This window comes from Mauremys mutica, chromosome 1, assembly GCF_020497125.1.
Source record: "Mauremys mutica isolate MM-2020 ecotype Southern chromosome 1, ASM2049712v1, whole genome shotgun sequence".
Lineage (NCBI taxonomy): Eukaryota > Metazoa > Chordata > Testudines > Geoemydidae > Mauremys > Mauremys mutica.
Window position 1 is genome coordinate 87252374 of NC_059072.1, and position 21045 is coordinate 87273418.

The following is a 21045-nucleotide window of genomic DNA, read 5'->3' on the forward strand; positions in this document are numbered from 1 at the left end:
CACAGAGCTGCCTTGGAACTCCAGTCTCCATGAGAACATGCAAGGGGTTTCCCACGTGCGTAAGGCTACTGGGTTTGGACTCCTATTTCTGTGTGAAATGGTCAACATCCACAACATGCCTTTTTACAACTGCCCCACTGTGCGTGCTGGTTTAGAACAAGACCCCCTCCCAGAGTGTCCAGTAAGCATCCAGAAGTTCTGCTCTGACTGACTTCCTGGGTTTACAAAGTCTTAATACTTGAAATCTATGTTTAGATAGGTTAGCAAAGAAAGAATTGTTAATGAGTAATCTTTGTCCATTAGGGCAATGAGCCAATGAAGAGATGAGCCTAAGCCCAGAGTCAGCCGGTTATCACTACAGGCTTCTGTTAAACGTAAAAAAGCAAAACAAAAATGTTCCTGTTTGAAACTTATTAGGATTTTGAACCGAGTGCAGAGGCTTTCCACACAAAGCCATTCTCAAGACTCTGGAAAAGGACTGTAAGTAATAATTGCCTTGTGGGTATTAATCTTGCTGTTTGATCATATTTAGTCATGGAGTACAATTTTTTTTCTCATTTACATTCTTTAATTAATGTAAATGCATCTTGAGGAGCTGGAAAAGTCAATGATCTGGATGCCAAAATCTCTAAATGTTACTTAAGTGAATGAAAAATATATTAATACTATAGGACAGTGTAACCTCATCAGTATAGTTTGTGTGACAACAGATATTTTCTTTGAGAAAATTTTATTGAATTGATGAAAAAGTAGCGACCGTTAGGGTATGTCATCTTACATTGGCAAATATGGCATAACTTGAATAATAGGTCAATTCTATCTTGTTAATTTATACAGATCATCTTTATAGCAGCAGTAGGCATCTTTTACCTGTTAGAAACTGAGAGCATTTTAAATGTGTATAATGGGAGAAAAGTAGATTGTTCTTCAGGAAAAAGTTATTATTGTTTTATGTATTTCTCTTTTGTTTGCAAGTTTCAAGTACAGATGGTAGTGTTTCAAAATAAAGCCTCTTTTAAAGTTCAGAGCTTAGACACTTATTTTCACATAATCATAAGTAATGATACACAGTGTCATGGTAGAATCATCTACTGTCCAATTCCATTCACAGCTTTTAGAAAAATATCAGTTTGTCCTGAATTGTTCTGCTAGATACTTATGTTAAAAAAATAGGTAAGACACTCTTGCTCTGAATCTATTGTTTATTATTACATGCATTATAGTAGCACCGAGAGGCTCCAACCATTTGGACCTCAGTGTTCAAACAAATAGTAAGAAACAGCCCCTACTCCAGCATTTACAGTCTAAATAGGCAAGACAGACAAAGGGTACTAGGGGGAAAAGAACGGCACAGAGACATGAAATGGTTAGCCCAAAGTCATGTACTAGCAGAGCCAGGATTAGCAGCCAGCTCTCTTGAGTCAAATTGTAGTGCCCCATCTATTGAACCTCTTTTGAAAGGTTGCTCACTTTTGTGTCTTCACGTTTACATTATTTTTTTTCCTCAAAAAGACTTATAAGTCTATTCTACACTTTAGCCACAGGAGAGCATCTCTTTACTGATCTAATTTTAAATGAATTGTTGAATTCCTAACTGTAATTTTCAAACAAATAAGAAAACAATATTTCGGTCTCTGTCACACAGTTCTCACCACTAGTCCATGTTCTTCTCATTGCTTTATGTCATATGTAGTGTTGGTTACCGCCTGCCATGCAATTCAAAATTACCTGGTGACATGGGCTGGAAATAAAAATCTCCAAACTTGTTCCTGTTTCTCAAATATTTTTTAAAGAATTAAAAAAAAAAAGACAAAAAAAAATTAAGGCACTGCGTTAATCATTCCAGAAAAGATGTAATAGTCTGATTCAAAGCCCATTGAACTCAAGGGGAATCCTTCCATTGATTTCAGTAGCATTTCGGTCAGGCCCTAAATCTATGCTAGTATTAAAATGTCTTTTGGAGGTATTTGGTAGTTTGCATATGTGAAGAACCGAACACTCATATTACCTTTTGGGAAAATGTACCTTACTAATCTTTATGTATGAAAAATTCTGTCCGTTGTTTGGTATCTTTTTATTCTAATAACTAAAAATAGATTTGATCACCCTCACTAAAGAAGGTAACAAATATGACTAGATTTTCATGGAGTTTTTATGATGATCAAACTTACGTTTGTACTTTACCTGAAAATGTGTGGTTATGGAGCTTTTGCCTTTCAATGAACCTAGATACTTTTGAAATTAATTGCTTCAACAAAGTCCTGGTCTTGCTTAAACTGAAGCCAAAAGCAGTTTTGCGAGAGGATACCCTAACACCATCTGGAACGAGGGTCCCAACTATGGGAAGGTTTCCCTCTGCTCCCATTGACTGGTCTGCTTCCCTGGGCCTTTCATCCTCCTCAACAGTTCAGGGGCTGTCTGACCGGAGGTGGGACAATTCTACAGTGTCCCGGAAAGCCTCATCAACATACCTCTCTGCCTCCTTTAGCTCCTCCAGTTCTGCCACTCTGGCCTCCAAAGCCCGTACGTGGTCTCTGAGGACCAGGAGCTCCTTGCACCGAATGCACACATACGCCACCCGCCCATAGGGCAGGTAATCATATATGCTGCACTCAGCGCAATAAACTGGATAGCCCCCACTCTGCTGCTGAGCTTCTGCCTGCATGGTCTCCTAGTTAATGAAAGGGTTTTGTTTAAATCAAGGAGTTTTGAATGTAGTTTAGGTTATAGTTTTAAGAAAAACAGCAAGAGGTCCTTGCCCCCTTCCTACTCCCCTTGCAAACTCCCTGTTCGCAAAGCTCCCTGGTCACTTGCGCACTGCTTTATAAAGCCCTGGCCTGCTTGATAGCCCCTCCCCCTGACTAAGGCTCAGCCAATTAACAGAGGCTTCTAGCTTTCAAACCTTCCTTTGAAGCTCACAGATTCCAACTGCCAGCCACAGCACACGTTCCTTCAAACAAACAACCAAACAAACAGATGGACAAACACAAGCTCAGGTGTTCTCCAGGTGTTGGGAATCAGATACTGTTCAATATCTGATTATCTAAAAGAATTCTCTTTGTTTTTCCATTTTTTCTTCACTGCAAATATTTTTGTCATATGAAAAACTGGATAAAAAGTGGCAAAATTTATATCAGCTTGGATTTTTTTTTTAAATTAACAAAGGTAGATGTGGAAAGAATGTCTATTAAAAACTAGCATTCTAGCTTCCAAATCATGTCTGTGCTGTTTAATTCATTTTAGTAAGACCTCCCCTTTCCTAGGTGGACATTGGTCTTCCATCCAATCTTTTTTCTTTCAAGCATCTTCCTTTTGCCCATAGTAATACATTTTTGTTCCATCTGCAGAAAGAATATCAGATAGTCATTTACTTTAGGGTTTATGCCAGGGTCATCTTGATATAAAGAAAGTAGATGAAAGATATACATTTAATCATTTTGGTAACCTTCTACAAGAAGCTCTTGGAAATCATTTTGTTTTTGGGATAAGGAGCTTTGAATTAAAAGAGTGACTACTGATCACTGCTCATACAAAGGAACCAACTCTGGAAGGAGTGGTGATGCAACTTTAATGTTTGAGTTCTCAAAGAAAAATCTTCTACAGTTTGTGAAAACACCTCTGCCAAAATGTCACATGTAGTAAGAAAGACTCAGTCCACAGGTGACGATGACATCACTTGCCACATACCAGATGAAAGCAGCAGCATGATGACTCTATATTTCTGTTCACTGCAGACAAGATTCCATTAATCAGAACAAGTATCAGAGGGGTAGCCGTGTTAGCCTGTATCCACCAAAAAAAACCCCCAAAACAAAAAAAAACAAGGAGTCCAGTAGCACCTTAAAGACTAATAGATTTATTTGGGCATAAGCTTTCGTGGGTAAAAAACCCACTTCTTCAGATGCATGGAGTGAAAGTTACAGATACAGGCATAAATATACTGGCACATGAAGAGAAGGGAGTTACCTTACATGTGAAGAACCAGTGTTGAAAAGGCCAATTCAGTCAGGGTGGATGTGGTCCACACCCAATAATTGATGAGGAGGTGTCAATACCAAGAGAGGGAAAATTGCTTTTGTAGTGAGTCAGCCACTCTCTGTGCATTTTTGACGTTAACTGAACCAGCTTAAAATTGGAGTGCAGTGAATTGCACACCACATATTGAATCCAAGGAGGGACTTAAAGGAAAGTATAAAGCTGTATTAAATGCAGGCCTTGAGGGTGGGGGTGGCTCTAGTAAAACATAACAGTAAAGCTGCATGGATGGCAGGAGAGAGATCACTTGATCATTGCCTGTTAGGTTCACTCCCTCTGGGGCACCTGGCATTGGCCACTGTCGGTAGACAGATACTTGGCTAGATGGACCTTTGGTCTGACCCGGTACGGCCGTTCTTATGTTCTTAAAATGTCATGCCTAGATTTTTTTAGAGCAATTTGATGAGCTGGTTGTGGAGTACAGAGAATGGTCTACATCACTGAGTGTATAAGAGAAATGTCAGACTATGTGGAGACCAAAAAATCACCATAAAGACTTGGCTAGAAGTGGATCAGTATCCATCTCCTAAACTTTAAGACTAAACTGGTAGGAAAGGTGTAAGCTGATGCACTCCCAGCATATTGGGAGGTGGCATTACAGCAAAAGTCAACCAGATTGCTTACTATGAACAAAAGACTGCTTAGGTATAAAAGTTTACAACGTGGCATAGTCAATTCACCGGCAGTGTTTCAGAGAATAATGGATCAGGTATTTCAGAGGTTAAACAGTGGTATTAGATATTTGCATGACACATTGATAAATGGGCGAGATACAAAGGAACATGAAAAAAGCCTCTACAAGGTCTGAAAAGATTGTAAAAACATAAATGTAGTATTAGAGTTTAAAATATGTGCTTCTTCCAGAACCAACTTGTTTATTTGCAGCACAAGACAGATGCAGACAGCATACATATCTTACAAATTAAGGTGCTAGCCACTGAAAAGGAAGCTGAATGCCAAAATGTTTCAAAGTTGAGATCTTTTTTGGTTGTTGTTAATATTTGAATATGTATTGTAGTAGCACCAGGATCAGCCCTTTTGTGGTAGGCACTGCACAATCACATGGACAATCCCTGTCCTAAAGACCTGGCAGTGTGAATTATTCAATGGTAAACTATTACGCTTATCGCTGATAAGGAAATATGAAAAAAACTAAATATTTATAGCACCTAATTACCAGCTCAATTGCAGGAAAGTTAGATGGGTGCTAAGCCCTTAGTCCTGCATATCTCCTGGGGACTGTTGAGTCAAGTTTGCAGAGGTGAAAAGGGGCTCCCACAGCTGTTCTCCAGGAGCTAGATGAAAACCTCTCTGGATGCCCTGAGCAATGGCGTTTTGTTCCGCCCCAGAGCAGCAGCAACTATAGTAGAGAATCTGCTGGAGGAGAGGACAGAAACACAATCAGGGTTCCTATAACTGGTGATTAGTAAGGGACCTTCAGGTTTGGGAACTTGAGTGGGGTTCACGAGAGAGCTGCTAGTCTATAATTCCATGCTTCCCTGGATCATCTGTGGGGGAAACTATCACAATGGGTTGTCATCTTCTTAACAGCTCTAATTAGGAGTCATTAGGAGATATATTTTGGCAGCTCAGCCCATTTTGTCCCTTCCTGGCTGTCAGAAGACCCTGCCCCTTCCACTGGGACATGGGAGGGCCACCGTTTTCCCTGATATACATTACAGTCAGGGAGTAGAGTGGGGAGGGGCTTGGAGATGGCCATGCTGAGCAGAAGGGGATGGATTCTCTACCCCCATTCCAAGATACTGAGAGGCTTCTGCAGCTGTGGGATCATGAGTCTCTGCTGGCGATTGGTTTACATGTTTGCCAGAGAAACATCATCTGGTCTATGATAGAAGCACCATTTGACATTCCTGTGTAAACTGTTTATCTCTGAATGGATAATTTTTTTAAAACCATCTTAATTAGAGGACCTGGGTTTATGTTAGGAAAGAGCTTAATAGATCCCTATGAACCAATGTAAAAATAATTATACACTTATTGTACTTGTTTCTAGCATTAACTGCTTGCCAGTTGACTCAGCTCTGGGATTTCTTCATGCACTGAGACTTTATTAGACTCTTCCATTGTGAGTATGGAAGCTTTCTATAGCCTTTATTGGTTTACAGATACTGGGTTCAATTTTTAAAAGCAACTAAGTGACTTAGGAGCCTAAGTCCAATGGAAAGTAAATTAGGTGCTTTTGAAAATGTTACTCATTGATTTCATTTACCTGATGCCTAAAACCCACAGTATAATTTCCAAGTGAAGGAATGCTTCATTTAATAACAAAAACTCTGAATACTGGGTCATAATAATAAAATAGAACAGGAAAGACAATTCAAAAAATTCAGTTTTTTCAGTATGTGCAATGAAAATTCAGCAGTTAGATTAATATTATATTTTAAATTGCTTGAATTAAGGAAGCACTTTTATAAAGGGGAAAACCATGCACACATACTAATAGTCTCCCTAGTCAATATGGTTGTGGTTTTTTTCATAGCTTTTCTCTCTGTTTAATTAAAAAGCTCTTTGTGTTTTAAATGGGGAGTGCATACTGATTGCTAAAGCACATTGTCTTCCTGCTTGAGCCATGATACTTTGTAATGAAAACTGTAATCCTGAATTTGTGAATAAAGGTGGGAGAAACTATATGTTTGTTTTGGGAACTTTGTTATTTCTTTTTCAAAATATGGAAAGGCCACGCTTTTCAAGGACAGGAGCCTAAACTTAGGCTTTTATATCCATATTTATGCACCTAAATAAGTGGCCAGATTTTCAAATGTGGTGAGCACACAACAGCTCCTATTGAGGCCCAATACTGGGTGTGCAGCACATTTAAAAATTCAGTCCACTTATTTAGGAAATTATGAAAGGATGTGACAGCATAATCCCCATCACCTTTTGTAGAAAGCAGAATGATCACATATAAAATATGCAACCACAAGGAAAAGGCACAGCACTTTTAAAAAGGCTAAATTGTGCATTATACTTTTACATCAGGGTTTTTTATAGTAAATATTGAAACAACCTTCAGAATTCTGGCCTGTAATATGTACACAAAAACAAATTATTATCTTGTTGTAATTATCCTTGTTTCTTTATTTTTCAGGGTTTCCTTTCAGCTTGTGCCCTGTCACATTGTTCTTCAATTAAAGACTAGATGGGATCTGAAATGAATCTAATAGGACATTCCCAACTACCTGGTGCTGATGGATTTTCACTTCCTGAAGGTCCTAATTTATTTGGTAAGTCATCAAATTAGCTTAAAATGTATCTCCAGCAAACTATACCTGAACCAATAGCCTAGAATCAAAATATTGAAGTCCTACAGTCAGTTACTATGGTCCATGGTGTGAAATCAGTTTTTATGCAGAACTCCCATTTTAAATGAATTGCAAAATAAGGCACAATATGTGTTGCTATGTGCCACAGTTTAACAAAGCTTGTAGTTTACTATTATAGCACTATTCTGCTGCCATGATAAGTCATTCAGCAAGGATAGTCTATTATAGGTAGGCAGGAAATGATCTTCAGGTTAGTCATTTATGTAAAGCTGAGCAGGTACAAAATATTTGTAGTCAATTTATAACTAAATTATACTATAAAATAGGTATATTGCCTTCTTATATACATTTATGAAAATAATTTAATTCTGTTAAAACCATTACTCTATTTTTATAGAGACCATTAAAATGGTGCTATTACTTTAGTGCATAATAAAAGTTATAATAAAGGCTGCAAAATTCTACATGGCTGAGACTCCACTGCATTTTTCCACTGTGAAACATGGGCTTGTTAATGAATGAAGAATACTCTGTCAATATTTTATGAGTACAGGGAAGCTATCTTCTATTATATGTGTTGCTGGGAAATAAGAAAATAATTAAGATAGCTGCCCTTTTTTTTACACCAGTGTTGCCCTTCTTTTGAGTTGGAGCATATGTCTGGGGCCTTGCAAGTTGGCTTCCCAGTGGAGAAAAAAGTAGTGACAAGAAGTCTGGGGATACGCTACATGTAACATGCTATATTTATACATATGCATCAGTCCTAAAATGCAATGATCAAACAGCATGTAGGACAATCCCTTCTTCCAGGAATCTTAGCCCAACACCAACACCAGGGAGAAACTCTGCCACAAGAATTGACTTATCTGTGCCCTAGGCAGAAAGCAAACTCTCTTGCTGTTCACACAACTTCCTCTCTCCCACAGCATCCACTCAGAACTTTGCATAACCCAAAACTAACCACATCACAACATGTCTTCCAATGCCATGTCTACACTAGGAGTGTTTTGCTGGTGTAGGAATACCAGTATACTGCACTGACAAAGTGCTTCTAGTGTGGATACAGCTATACCGGCAAAGCTGTACTTTGTACCAGTATAGTAAAACCACCCTTCACAAGCAAAACAGCTGTACTGGTACAAGCACAGCTTTTCCTGTATAGCTTCATCTACACTAGAGGCTTCTGCCAGCAGCACTATGTCAGTCAGAGAGCACATCCCTGACTGATGTAGCTCTGCCAGCAGAAGTTTGTAGTGTGGACCTGGCCTAAGAGTCAAAACTTGCTCACATGCTAAGGAAAAAATTCTTGGAGGATTATGTGTAACCACATCACCTGATGACACCTGCACTGACAGCTGCAAAGGGCCATCTTGGTGATCTGATCCATTTGCTTTATTAATTATTATTGTTGTTATTTATTCAGATTACATTTACTGCTTAGAAGATGCAGACTAGGTAAGGGCTCCATTGCTGTATTCACTGTATCGTCCCTGCCCTGAAGAGCTTGCAGTTGAAGGTCCAGGTACTGCAGTTTGCTGCATGCAGAGAGATTGCTATGCCTGTGTGGAGACCCACTGAAGTTAGTGGGACTCTGTGCAGGCACAGAAGTCTGCCTGTGCACAAAGAAATGCAGGATTGGAGTCTACACAGACAAGACTGACAAAGGTGGGATTAAGGTTATTGTTACTGTACCTCTTGTATAGCTGGGAAACCGAGGCACCGAGAGAGTGACTTGCCCAAAGTCACACAGAAAGTCTGTGGAAGGGCCAGGAGATGAACCCAGATCTGCTAAGGGGCAATGCAGAGCCTTAACAAAACTATTTTCCCTCTTTATGAATTTTCATGTTCACTAAGGAATTTTGCATCTAAATATTTTTTGAAGGAAAATTTCCTTTCCATAAAATTGAAAATTTCTCTGAGAAAATTTGAATTTGCAGATTTTTTTCCCATTTGTAATCCCGGAAAATCAAAATGAAATATTTAATGTGGGGCTAAGAGTTGATCTAAATTGAAATATTTCAAGGAAGTTGTAGTTTGGGTGCTTTGTTCCTGCGTACTCCCCTATGGGCCAGGCTCCCTGTTTGGACCACATCTTAAGTACAAATTGTGTGCTATGATCACACAAGATTGTATTAATCATTTCTCTTTCCCACGTCAGTTTGTTAACAGTTAGCGTAGACTGGATCCCCTGTGGCTAACCTGGAATGTTAATGAGCAGATGTTTAGGTTGGGAGCCACCATGAAACAAACTAAACCTATGAATGCTTAAACTTTAAAGGGATTTCCCCCCCACCCCCCTTGACTTTGGAGCCACTTTCCTGTGCTGGGAGAAGTATATTTTAGGAAATTCAGTACTGTGCAGTTTTAAAAACAGCAATAAGTAGCCACAATTTTAGATATATTTGTCTATTTGTTAAATCCCATGGTCACAGGCTAAAATCTATGAAAAAAAGGGTAGCAAAGAATCCTGTGGCACCTTATAGACTAACAGACGTATTGGAGCATGAGCTTTCGTGGGTGAATACCCACTTCATCGGATGCAAGGTGACATTCAAAAAAAGGGTGACATTCAAATTTTGGGGTCAAATTCTGGATTCATTTTCACCAGTAAAAGTCCAGAGTAATTTTGTTGATTTTGATTGAATTAATCCAGATTTTCACTTGCGGGAGAATAGATTTTGGCCCCCAAAGTCCACTATGTTATTGGTTCAGTGATATTTTCTGGAAAAGAGATTAAGGCTGGGCAATTCCAAAATACAAGGAAGTGTGTTGATTTAAAATATGTTCTCTTCAACAAGAGGTTGACCTACTGATGCTGAAATTGTCAGTTCTTGGGGCAAGGCTTGTACAATCCATAGGACATGCATGAGGCAATAAATAATATGACATAGTGGCCAGAAACTGGTACAGGGCGTTAAGAGACCTGGGTTCTAGGGTTCTGCTACTGGCCTGCTGAGTGACCTTGGGTAAGTCACTTTATCGCTCAGTGGCTCAGTTTCTCCATTGTACAATGGGATAATGATCCTTACCTCCTTTGTAAGGTTCTGTGAGAGTGAGGTATTATGTGTGTGCAGTGCCTAGCAAAATGGAATCTTGATCTAAGTTGGGGTATTTCTGTAATAGAAATAATTAATGTATAATGGAATTGAATTAGGCCTCAAATTAGGAATTTCACCTATGCCCAACTTTCAGCTGTCCCTCTTTTAGAGGGATGTCACTCAATTTAGTCCCAAAGCTACTATGTTTCTCTTAAATTTGGCGTCCCCACACTTTTATTGTTGAAAATTATTTGCACCAGAAATACAAAGTCATGAAACCAAGATGAGAGAGTGTTGTTTATACTAAGGATATGGCTCTGACTGCTTTTCAAATTTTGTGCATGAATACTTCTTTATGTCCCTGAATTTGGTCTTTGTGACACATTGTTTTAGATTTGCGCCTTGGCAGATTGAGACTTATACACAAAAGGTGGTTACAGGGGAATTTTATATTTTAAAGACACTTGGAACAATTAAATTTCTCATGCAGTGCCTCACATATTATGGCTTTGATATAACAGGAGGAGCTGTTAAGTCTGTCAAAATTGATTTCTCTTCAAAACATCCTCTACCCCTCAAAAATCTAAACACATTTTTCTTTTATGTTTTTTTTTTCAAGTATTGGCTTTGCTTTGTAGTTCATTCAGGCTAGAGCTACCTGGAAGGCATTATTAGAACCATGATTGTATGTCTAAGTGTCCCTTTGAATGTACAGTTCTGAGTATTGGGGTCTAGTTGTTTAGTAAAGTTATGCTGTAATTGTGCATGTTTACACTGTGAAGCTGGTCACCATGGTAATCCTAAAGTAGCTCTCAAGATTTATCGGCACTCAAGATTTATAGTTGCAAGAAGTTCAGTGTGTCCTTCAGAATAAACGATTTCACTTTTGGTGGGTGGAGACTGCAAATTGCTGTTTTAACAATATATTTCTAGGATAATGTATCTATTGTAGTTAATGTCTATGTAGTCTCTCACTTTTTAACTGAGATTTTATTTGTGGAGTTATGAACTCCTGAAAAGAGGTGCTCCCTTTGGAAATCACAAAGTGACCTTAACCAGAGCAGCACATGTGAAAGCCACTAAAATGTAGACATTTCTTTATTATTGTGTCTTCTATAACTGGAAAACAAGTTCCATTTATCCACCTTGTCATTCCGATGGTTTAGAAACAAACCAGATGTCTAATACATCTGCATGGCAAGCATCTCTTGTTTGAAGAAGTCAGCAAACAAATACATTGAAATACCCATCTATACCACATTATTTGTAAGGAGAATGGGGACCTCCTATGGAGAGAAAGTGCCTCTTCTTTCCTTATCCACTGCTATGACAACTGTTAGAGGGAAAGGAAAGGGGTCTGTCCCTGAGTAGGGGCTCCGGAGGTCCATTGGATTTCCCAAGTGACCACCTCTATGAAAGGTAGAAACAGAGGGCATCTAGAATTTCCTTGTCCTGCAGGAAGGGGCAATGGGAATAAGTCATAAAAGAGCAGAGAACCAGGAAATAGAGGGCAGTCAACTAGCCAGTGCCTAGGAGCCAGCTGCTGGAACACACATACTTTCAAGATAGAGCTTATTTCCTTATAAAAACATATGAATTTGGATGTCACTACAGTTGGGTTTTTTATGTGGCAACATTTTGGGATACCAAACAAGGGGTCAACTACTCCTCTTTTGATTCTGACGATGGTAAAAAAATTGGTTGACACTATTAGTATCTACAGTTGGGTTCATCATCCATGACTGATTGCACCACTTGAGCACACTTGTGTGCAGTAGAGCTGATTGAGAAATTTCCAAATTCAAAAAATTTCAATAAAAACAGAGTCAATTTTTTTCTCAAAAATGCTTGTGAAAAATGTGTCCCTTTTTTCGGTCAGCTCTTCTGTTTCCTGTGTTTTGTTTTCTGTCCTCTTTACCTTTTTGCCTCATTTTTTATTGATAAGTAGAAATGATAGAGAAAAGGAAAAGCCTTTCAAACTGGAGTTAAAACTGAAATGAATAGAATTAGATTACTAGCCTTTTCTCTCCCTCCTTCTTTCTCTATTTAAATAGGTTCATTTTCTCCTCACTGGCCAAATGCTACTTCTTTTACTTACCCAACAAAGTCCCATTGAATTGAATGGGACCAATTCTGTACAGGAACTGGGATATGGCCCAGTATCATACCTTGAGCCTATTGAAAAGTGATACAACACAACCAGCCAAACCAGGTTTTCAAACACTTCTAACTTACAGGTGAAATCCTGGCTCTAGTGAAGTCAATGGGAGTTTTGCTAATTACTTCTATGGGGCCAGGATTTCACCCTATATCTCTAGGGCCTTATGCTTACTCATATTGAGTAATACCTTTCTTCTGGAGTACTTGTATTGGAATCATGGTAATTGAAATCATGAGGTCATTAGGTTTACTTGAGGAGTAAAGTACTATTCAACATGAGTAAGGGTTGGCCGAGTCAAGTGATTTCTTGGCTGTTTCGTATCAGTGTAAATATCACTTGGCAATAACAAGAAAATTCAGTTAATTATTAACTATTTATCATGAATTAGTAAATAGACAACAAAAAGAGAATAGCTGTGTGGGCTTGACAGCATGAAACCGTTTTTTAGTGAATTCAACCAAAACAAAATCACATTTCAAATTTTTTTTTTCAATTTTTATAGCTATTTCCATCACCAATATTTCCCGAATGTTCCTCCAGTGATAGCAATGTGCTACAGCTAATAAATAAGCTATTAATCTAGTGTATTTTAAAGATGGTTCGTTTTTCAGTGGAAGTCCCAGTCATAGGATGTAGAGGTCCATTGCTAAATTGCAGTTGATAATAGATTTAATTTGGTTTATAAAATTATCCCATCTTAACACTGTTCTAATAATTGGGCCTACAAATTTACCCTAACTGTGAGTTCAGTGTTAAAAAGTGAGTGTAAGTTCATAAGATGTCACAATAACCTATACCAATGTTTATGGGAAAAGGTATGAAAGGGAGATAAACTGAATTAGTACAAACAAAGAGACCTGCTGATATAATTCAAGGATTGTGTTAAGATCATGCTTGAGAAACAAGAAAAGTGTAGAACCAGAGATCAAAATTGGTGTGTCAGAAACTAGGCCCAATTGGTGGACAAAATAATGAGAGGATGGGCTATTTTACCCATCACTCTCCTTTGTGGCCCTTAAAGAAAGAGACTTTGGGGAAAAATGACTACTAGATTGAGTTTTGCCATCATGGCTGACTAGGGTTGCCAGGCATCCAGTTTTCAACCAGAACGCCTGGTTGAAAAGAGACCCTGGCATCTCTGGTCAGGACTGCTGACCAGGCCATTAAAAGTTTGGTCGGCGGTGCAGCGGGGCTAAGGGAGGCTCCCTGCCTGCTGTGGCTCCATGCAGCTCCTGGAAGTGGCCAGCATATTCCTGTGGCCTCAGGTCTCAGAGTGGCTGAAGAGACACATGCTGTGTTTGTGTTTCTCCAGAAGAGAGGGTGCAACTGAGAGTTAACACCAGAGACAGAAGCTGCATTTTCTATCTTTGCTGTACTTTTCTTTCTCCTTTGTATATGTTTGGCTTCTTTTGTTTTCTAGAAAATAGGATTGGACTTTAAAAACAACCAGTAATGCTGACAGCTCCAGCCCATCTCAGCTAACTTCTTCATTCTCCCCTACCCCCACCCCCAAAGGACAGTTGTTACCATCTTCAATACCATCTAATAACTGTCTCCGGTTAAAGGGAAAGGGAACAAGGGATGCTATTAAAATGAAAGCCGTTTTTAATACTTTACTGTTCAAATGCTTTAACTGTTTTCCCTTCTTTTCTGCATCTTTAATAAAAAGATGGGGGATAAAAGGATTATTAATGGTGCTTTTGCCATGGTGCTAAGAAGGCTGAGGTTTCTATGTTGCACAGTGACTAGGTTATGGTAATACCTGTGGCCATATATTCCATCTAAATTAATACAACAGGACATAGCCACCAAATATGTGTGAAATCCCCTTGAACTCAACATTTTCTTCAACAGTTATCCCTTGCCCTTTCTACAAGAGACAAGTCTTTAGACATGAAACAATGTCATCTTTCAGTATTGTGATGGGGCAAGGCCAGATGGCTACAGTAAAGTAGTGAGGAACAGGTAGTGAGAAGTGGTACAAATCCCTGGTACCACGGTAACCAAATGGCAGTTGCTCCAGGTTAATCAAGACACATGGGGCCAATTAAGATCCTTCTAGAAGGCAGTGGAGATAACTAGATTGATTTGGGACACCTGAAGCCAATCAAGGGCTAGCTGGAACTAGTTAAAAGCCTCCCAGTTAATCAGTGAGGTGCCAGGAGCTATAGGAGGGAGCTGTGCTGCTGGAGGAACAAAGCAGAACAAATCCATATCAGGTGCAGGGAAGGAGGCCCTGAGGTAACGGTGAAGGAGATTTTGAGTGGGGGCTGCTGTGGGGAAGTGGCCCAAGGAATTGTACATGTCCTATTTCCAAAAAGTCAGCTACCATAGCTGCTAATTTTAGGGTCCCTGAGCTGGAGCCTGGCGGGCTCGGGCCCGGGCCCGGGCTCCTGCCTCCCCTCCCTGATTAATCACTGAGACTGTGAGACAACAGAGACTGTGAGAGGGAGGATTGCTTCTCCTCACCTCCATTGTTGGCTTATGATGAAAATGGCTCAGTAAGTTGTGACCCTTGCCTCTAGAGAGAGAGAGAGAGGGGCTACATGGAGGGTCACAGTGAGCCTCTGAGACTGGCAAAACCCGCCAGGAAATGCAGGACCCACGGAGTAAAGGATAGAACTTTGTCACAGTATGAACTGCATGCCTAACATCTTACAGATAGATATAGGTGCACAAAATCTGGTATTACGGTATCAGATGGGTTGCAATGCTTTGAATATATAGCCCATTACAGCTTTCTTTTGGAACTAGGTTTTGTTAATCTGCATGATGTTAAGACTTGCAGCTTCAGATACTATGGATATGGAAGTTTTTAGATAGATAGAAAAATAGAATTATACAATTGATTCAAATAAAGAGGCCCAGTTTAAAAAAATCTGTAATTGTAGTTTCAAGACTGAACTTGATAAGTTTATGGAGGGGATGGAATGATGAGGTTGCCTACAATGGCATATGGCCCAACTGCTATTGCTATTAGCAAATATCTCCAACAACTGGAGATGGGACACTAGATGGGGAGGGGTCGGAGTTCATACAGATAATTCTTTCTGAGGTGTCTGGATGATGGGTCTTGCCCACATCCTCGGGATCTAACCGATAGCCATATTTGGGGTAGGGAAGGAATTTCTCCAAGCTCATATTTGCAGAGACCCTGGGTTTTTTTCACCTTCCTCTGCCGCATGGGACATGGGTCACTTTCTGGTTTGAATTAGAGTAAATGGTGGATTTTCTTTAACTTGATGTCTTTAAATCAAGATTGGAAAACGTCATTAACTCTACTAGAGATTATGAGCCTATTTCAGGAGTGGGTGGGTGAAGTTCTGCAGCCTATAATGTGCAGGAGGTCAGACTAGATGATCATGACGGTCCCTTCTGGCCTTAAAGTTTATGAACTTGTGTGATTTCCAGCAATTTCTCCCTGAAATGTAACACAATACATGTGGGAAATAACAAGATGTGTCAAACTCATTGTAAATGTGAAAAGTTGGGGAAGAATGTGAAAAATAGAGTAGAAGTATTTTTAATGGCATTAGTATTTTTATGGCGTTCATTAAAAGACCCCTTGGAGTGGATAGTGAATTACAAGAATAAATTAATGTAAGAAGCAGAAAACAAAGCAACATATTTTAAGCAGCCTTGATGACTGGACAATGAAAAAAACTCAAAAGGAAATGCTATATAGTAGCTGTATCAGTGACATAGCACCTTAGTGAATTGAAGAGACTGGATCCATTTGATAGCTTTTGTTTAAAAAAATCTCTAAAATCAACTGTCAGAAACTATTTAACAACCAAAAGATCATAAGATGAAGAAGCTAACTATTTGTATCCAGCACCATCTGGCAGATGTTGCAACATCTGGCATTATCATGATGATAAATAGGCAAGTGGTCGGCTTCCAAGTCAAAGGGAAACAAAGCAGCAAAAACTGAAACAGAACATTATGTTTGTACAATAATTATGGACAACAAATGACCCAGTGGAGCAGAAGTAACCTGAAAGATGTTCTAAAATAATGAGAAATATCTCAGCTAAACCTGAAGGAGGTGAATGAATAAAGCTATGTGGTACAAGGTCATTTGATAGGACAGGACAACAGAGAATCACTTGTGTGCTCAGTTCCTCCTATGCAGGTTTTTAGCTTTGAAAGCTGCATATTTTGTGAAATAATAAAAGGAATGATATACCTTTGGGGCCTGATTCTACATACACTTACTACCAGGTATCATGGCTACTTTCCTGAGCAATTTTATTGACCAAGAATTTTCTAGAACATGTGATTCTTGTCTGGGTAAAGACAACAGAATTTGGCCCTCTTAAAATAATATAGTTTTCTCTGTTTCTGTGAAACACATGCTGCATCAGCCAGTCAAAATGGTTTTTGAATGGTTAATCTATTAAGTTTAGTTACCTAAAGAAAGTAGTAGATTTTTATTCATACAAAATACTAATGTGAATGAAAACAAAAAATTAAAAACCATAATGGAGGAGCTATTTGAATCCACTCACCCAGAGAAAGGTATCCAGATTTTAGTAAAGGACATTTATACTGTAATTTGGCATTGCTATTGTCTCAAGCATTTATAAATAGGCTTCACTGTAATGAAGTTAATCAGTAAACTATATAACCTCTGGCCTGTATCACTCCTTAGCTAGTCTTAAAGGAAGTTCTAGTTTTCAATTCAGAGTAAAGCAACAAGATATTAAGGAAGCAGTACTAAGGAAGTGTAGATGATAAGTACTGACTAGAAAAAGTAAAGAGAACACCACATTAAATAGCCCAAGTTTTTGAGGAATTGTCATGGAAATGGTCGGAATGAAGACTGCTAATGGTAGGATATTGTTCAAGCTCATGTTTGATCTATTACATTATACAATATATCTGTTAAAGTCTACGAATCAGCTTGATGCCAGAGGCTACCTAGCCCAGGCCCTTAGACACCTGATAATAGTTTTTTCAGTACTTAAACCAATTGATTAGCTTGTTTCCCATTTTGGTTTATCCTGTGAATCACAGAAATATATTTTGTGCTTTTTGGCTTAAGGTCATTTGCTCTGTGTGACTCTTAGTTTTATTAGCAGGCTCGAGGCCTTAAGGTTTAATTTGTTTGTTGTTGTTTTTCTTATAGTTTTATATTGACAATATTTGTCGTGCCAATGCGCTACCACTGTAACTTCTGTAATATTTTGGATACAAATTCTACAGCCTGTATATAACTTCAGCATAATACTCAAAATAAAGGGTGAGATTTTCAAAAGCACTCAGTGATGGCCGAACTCTGATGGTAAAACTTCCTTTTACTTCAATGGGAGTCCAGTTAAGCAAATGCTGAGAGCTTTTAAAAATCCCATCCAAAATATTCACATGTAATATTGGGGGGAAAAAAATCTTCAACAAATCTCACCTACCAATTACATAATGGGGAAAGTATTCACAAAATGATGGCCAGATTCAAGAAATAAAATTTCACTCTGACAATGTTAGTAAAGATAGTTGAGATATTTTGTGAAATGTTCTGATTGCCATTTTTTTTGCAAAGCATAACCCACAAGTTTTTTGCAACCCTATTAGTATTTATTTCAATTATTATATTTCAAAAATGATTACATGTGTGTTTCTGATATGAAAAGTGGAATGGAACAGTAAGAACATATGAACATAATACATTACTAGAGACAATGGGCCTGCTTCTGATCCCACTTACACTGATTTACACTACTGTAACTCCACTGATGTCAGTAGAGTAACTCTTGCTTTACAGTAGTGTAAGTAATGTCAGAATCTGGTCTATACTCTCCATTAATACATGAATAAAATCATATGCACATTCCAGATGGCAAGATAAAATCAAATTTATTTTATTATAAGAAGCTAATTGTTCTAGTAAGCCTCTTCAAGAAGGCCTTGTGTATAGAACTGGGTGGGAATGGTTTAGCTTACCCATGAGAGTTTTGGAGATTTTTGACATTTTCCCATTCTGAAAATAGTACCTCCTCTTCCTCCCCTCACAATAAAATCAAAATCCTGATAATTTTCACAAACCGATAATCCCCTAAATTCAGGTTGGGTCAATCAGAATATTTTGTTTTGATAATTTCTAAACATTTCATTTTGATTTCAACCTTTTAAAATATTTAATTTTGAATCAAGAAACAAATTTTTTTCATTCTGAAAATGTTAAAAGGGGATGTTTTGACAATTTAGAAACTTTTCAAAAAATTTCTAATCAGGAGATTTATGAAAACTTTCTCATGAGAAGTTTTGGTTTAAACCAGGGGTTGGAAACCTTTCAGAAGTGATGTGCTGAGTCTTCATTTATTTACTCTAATTTAAGGTTTGGCGTGCCAGTAATACATTTTAACATTTTTAGAAGGTCTCTTTCTATAAGCCTATAATATATAACTAAACTATTGTTGTATGTAAAGTAAGTAAGGTTTTTAAAATGTTTAAGAAGCTTCATTTAAAATTAAATTAAAATGCAGAGCCCCCGGACCGGTGGCCAGCACCTGGGCAGTGTGAGTGCCACTGAAAATCAGCTCACGTGCTGCCTTCGGCACCTGTGCCATAGTTTGCCTACCCCTGGTTTAAACAAACTGACATTTTCTGACAATAAGTATTTCATTGGAAACTTCCCAGCAAGCTCTACCTGTGTATACAAGAAAAATGCATTTATTGGCTTAAATAATTTTTAAGATGATTTTGTTAAACCAGTGTAATTTCAGTGATTACAGTTTAGCTTAATTAAACTGAATCCTAATAGCCTTAAACTAAACCAAAATAAGTCTGATTTAAAGCGAAATAGAAGTGGCTACACAGCCTACAAAGTGCACTAGTTTAACTAAATCAGTTTTAAACTACACCTTAAATTGAACTGGGGCAACTTTCTTGTGTAGACAAGACCTAGCATAAGTTTCCATGAAAATCAAAGGCAAATCCCCATCACTATCTGAGTGTATCTCTAAACTGCAATTAAAAACGAGCTGCTAGCGTGTGCAAGCTGACTTGGACTAAGGGGCTATTTAACTGCAGTGTAGACGTTCGGGCTCAGTGTAAATCCTGGGCTCTAGGACCCTGCAAGGTGGGAAGGTCCCAGAGCTTGGGCTGCAGCCTAAGCACAGAATGTCTATATCACAATTAAATGTCCCCTTAGCCCGAGCCCTGCGAGCCTGAGTCAGCCAGCATGGGCTCGCTGCGGGAGTCTAATTGCAGTGTAGACATATCCTGAGTGCCTACCAGCACTTTAAAGTATGGACATAAAGATCTGCCTCTCTCTCCCTCCCACCCTTTATCCCACTGTGAGCAGGGGCTGGCCTTAATTAATTATTTTTTTTTAATGTGGTGTTATTGTGGGTAGGCTAGGTCAGAGAAATAAAGAGATATGGGTTATTCAGGTTTAGCCAAATATAGAGAGATTCATGTGTATTTGGTTTCTTCTAGAAACAAATGTACGGCTCTAGTAACTATGAGGGGTTTTGTACAGGTCTAACTAAACTCCCACAGTTCTGTCCCAGCATTGTACTGAACCCACTGTAAAACCCTGGATTGATTTGTTTTTCTTTTTGGGAGGAGTGCTGCAGTCTCTTACTATTATTTCAAAGCCCTGAGCAGATCAGGAAAGTGGTTTAAAGCTTCTATAGCATTTCTTGGAAATGACATAAAGGTAAAAATCAATAATGTATTTTTTATTTTAATCCTGGGATCTTCCCACTCCTGTTTGTGTAAATCAATCAACCAAATAATAAAAAATTAGCAAATGGCACGTTATGTGCCCATAATTAAAAGTTGTTCTCACAAAACAGATACTAAAGATTTGTGCAATGGTTGTATAGTTGGAAACTAAAATAACACTGGTTTATCTACATAAAGAATTTTGAACAATCTCAATAAGTAACAGATACAATAAATTGAAAATATAATTAACAGAAGTGGGCCAAATATTTATTAATAATGTGCCCACAATTACCGAGAACTTTGTTTTACACTGGAGTCTCCTGCAAAACAATAGAGCCTACAGCAACTCATTGTTAACACACCTTGCATGTGTCTTTCTATGCTACTGCTGATGGATATCAACGATAGTCTTATGGTTAAAGCACGAGACTGAGAATTAGGAGACCTTGGTTCAATTTTAAGCTCTTCCACATACATCTTACGTGACCTCAGGCAAGTCACAAACTGTTTTTGCCTTTCGTTCCCCACTGGTAAGAAGGGGATAATATACTTTGTCCAGGCTATTTAGAGTGGAAGCTCTTTAGAGCAGGGATCATCTTTTACTATGTATTAGTATCCTGATATTATTTGGGACCACTAAGTGCTACTGTCATTTAAATAATTATTAGTGGTAAGTAGCACCATTGTTCTCCTTTGGCTTTGTCCCACAGCTTTCCAGACATACCTATGTCTGCTTGTCCTACGGCAGCATCCCTGCTTTTGCTAACAGTACACGTCAGTACATGAGTGGATGCTATGTTGATGATGTACCATCTGAGCAAGTAGATGATACTGAAAAGTGATTTATGTCAAC

At 38.5% G+C, this 21045-nt stretch overlaps 1 protein-coding gene across 6 annotated transcripts in view; it reads left to right on the forward strand.

The window, feature by feature from the left end:
• Positions 1-324: 324 nt before the first annotated feature.
• The window catches only part of NR1H4 (nuclear receptor subfamily 1 group H member 4), a 67349-nt gene continuing 46628 nt past the window's right edge, over positions 325-21045 (forward strand). For 3 of the 6 annotated variants that reach the window (XM_044981981.1, XM_044982000.1, XM_044982014.1), the window contains exons 1-2: positions 325-480; positions 7145-7280. In XM_044981981.1, coding sequence (XP_044837916.1) covers positions 7196-7280 — 85 coding nt within the window. In that variant the 5' untranslated portion in view covers positions 325-480; positions 7145-7195. Of the gene's footprint in view, positions 481-6049; positions 6122-7144; positions 7281-17247; positions 17353-21045 lie in introns of those variants that run through there. The other 3 variants (XM_044981991.1, XM_044982023.1, XM_044982007.1) reach the window with 3 other exon arrangements.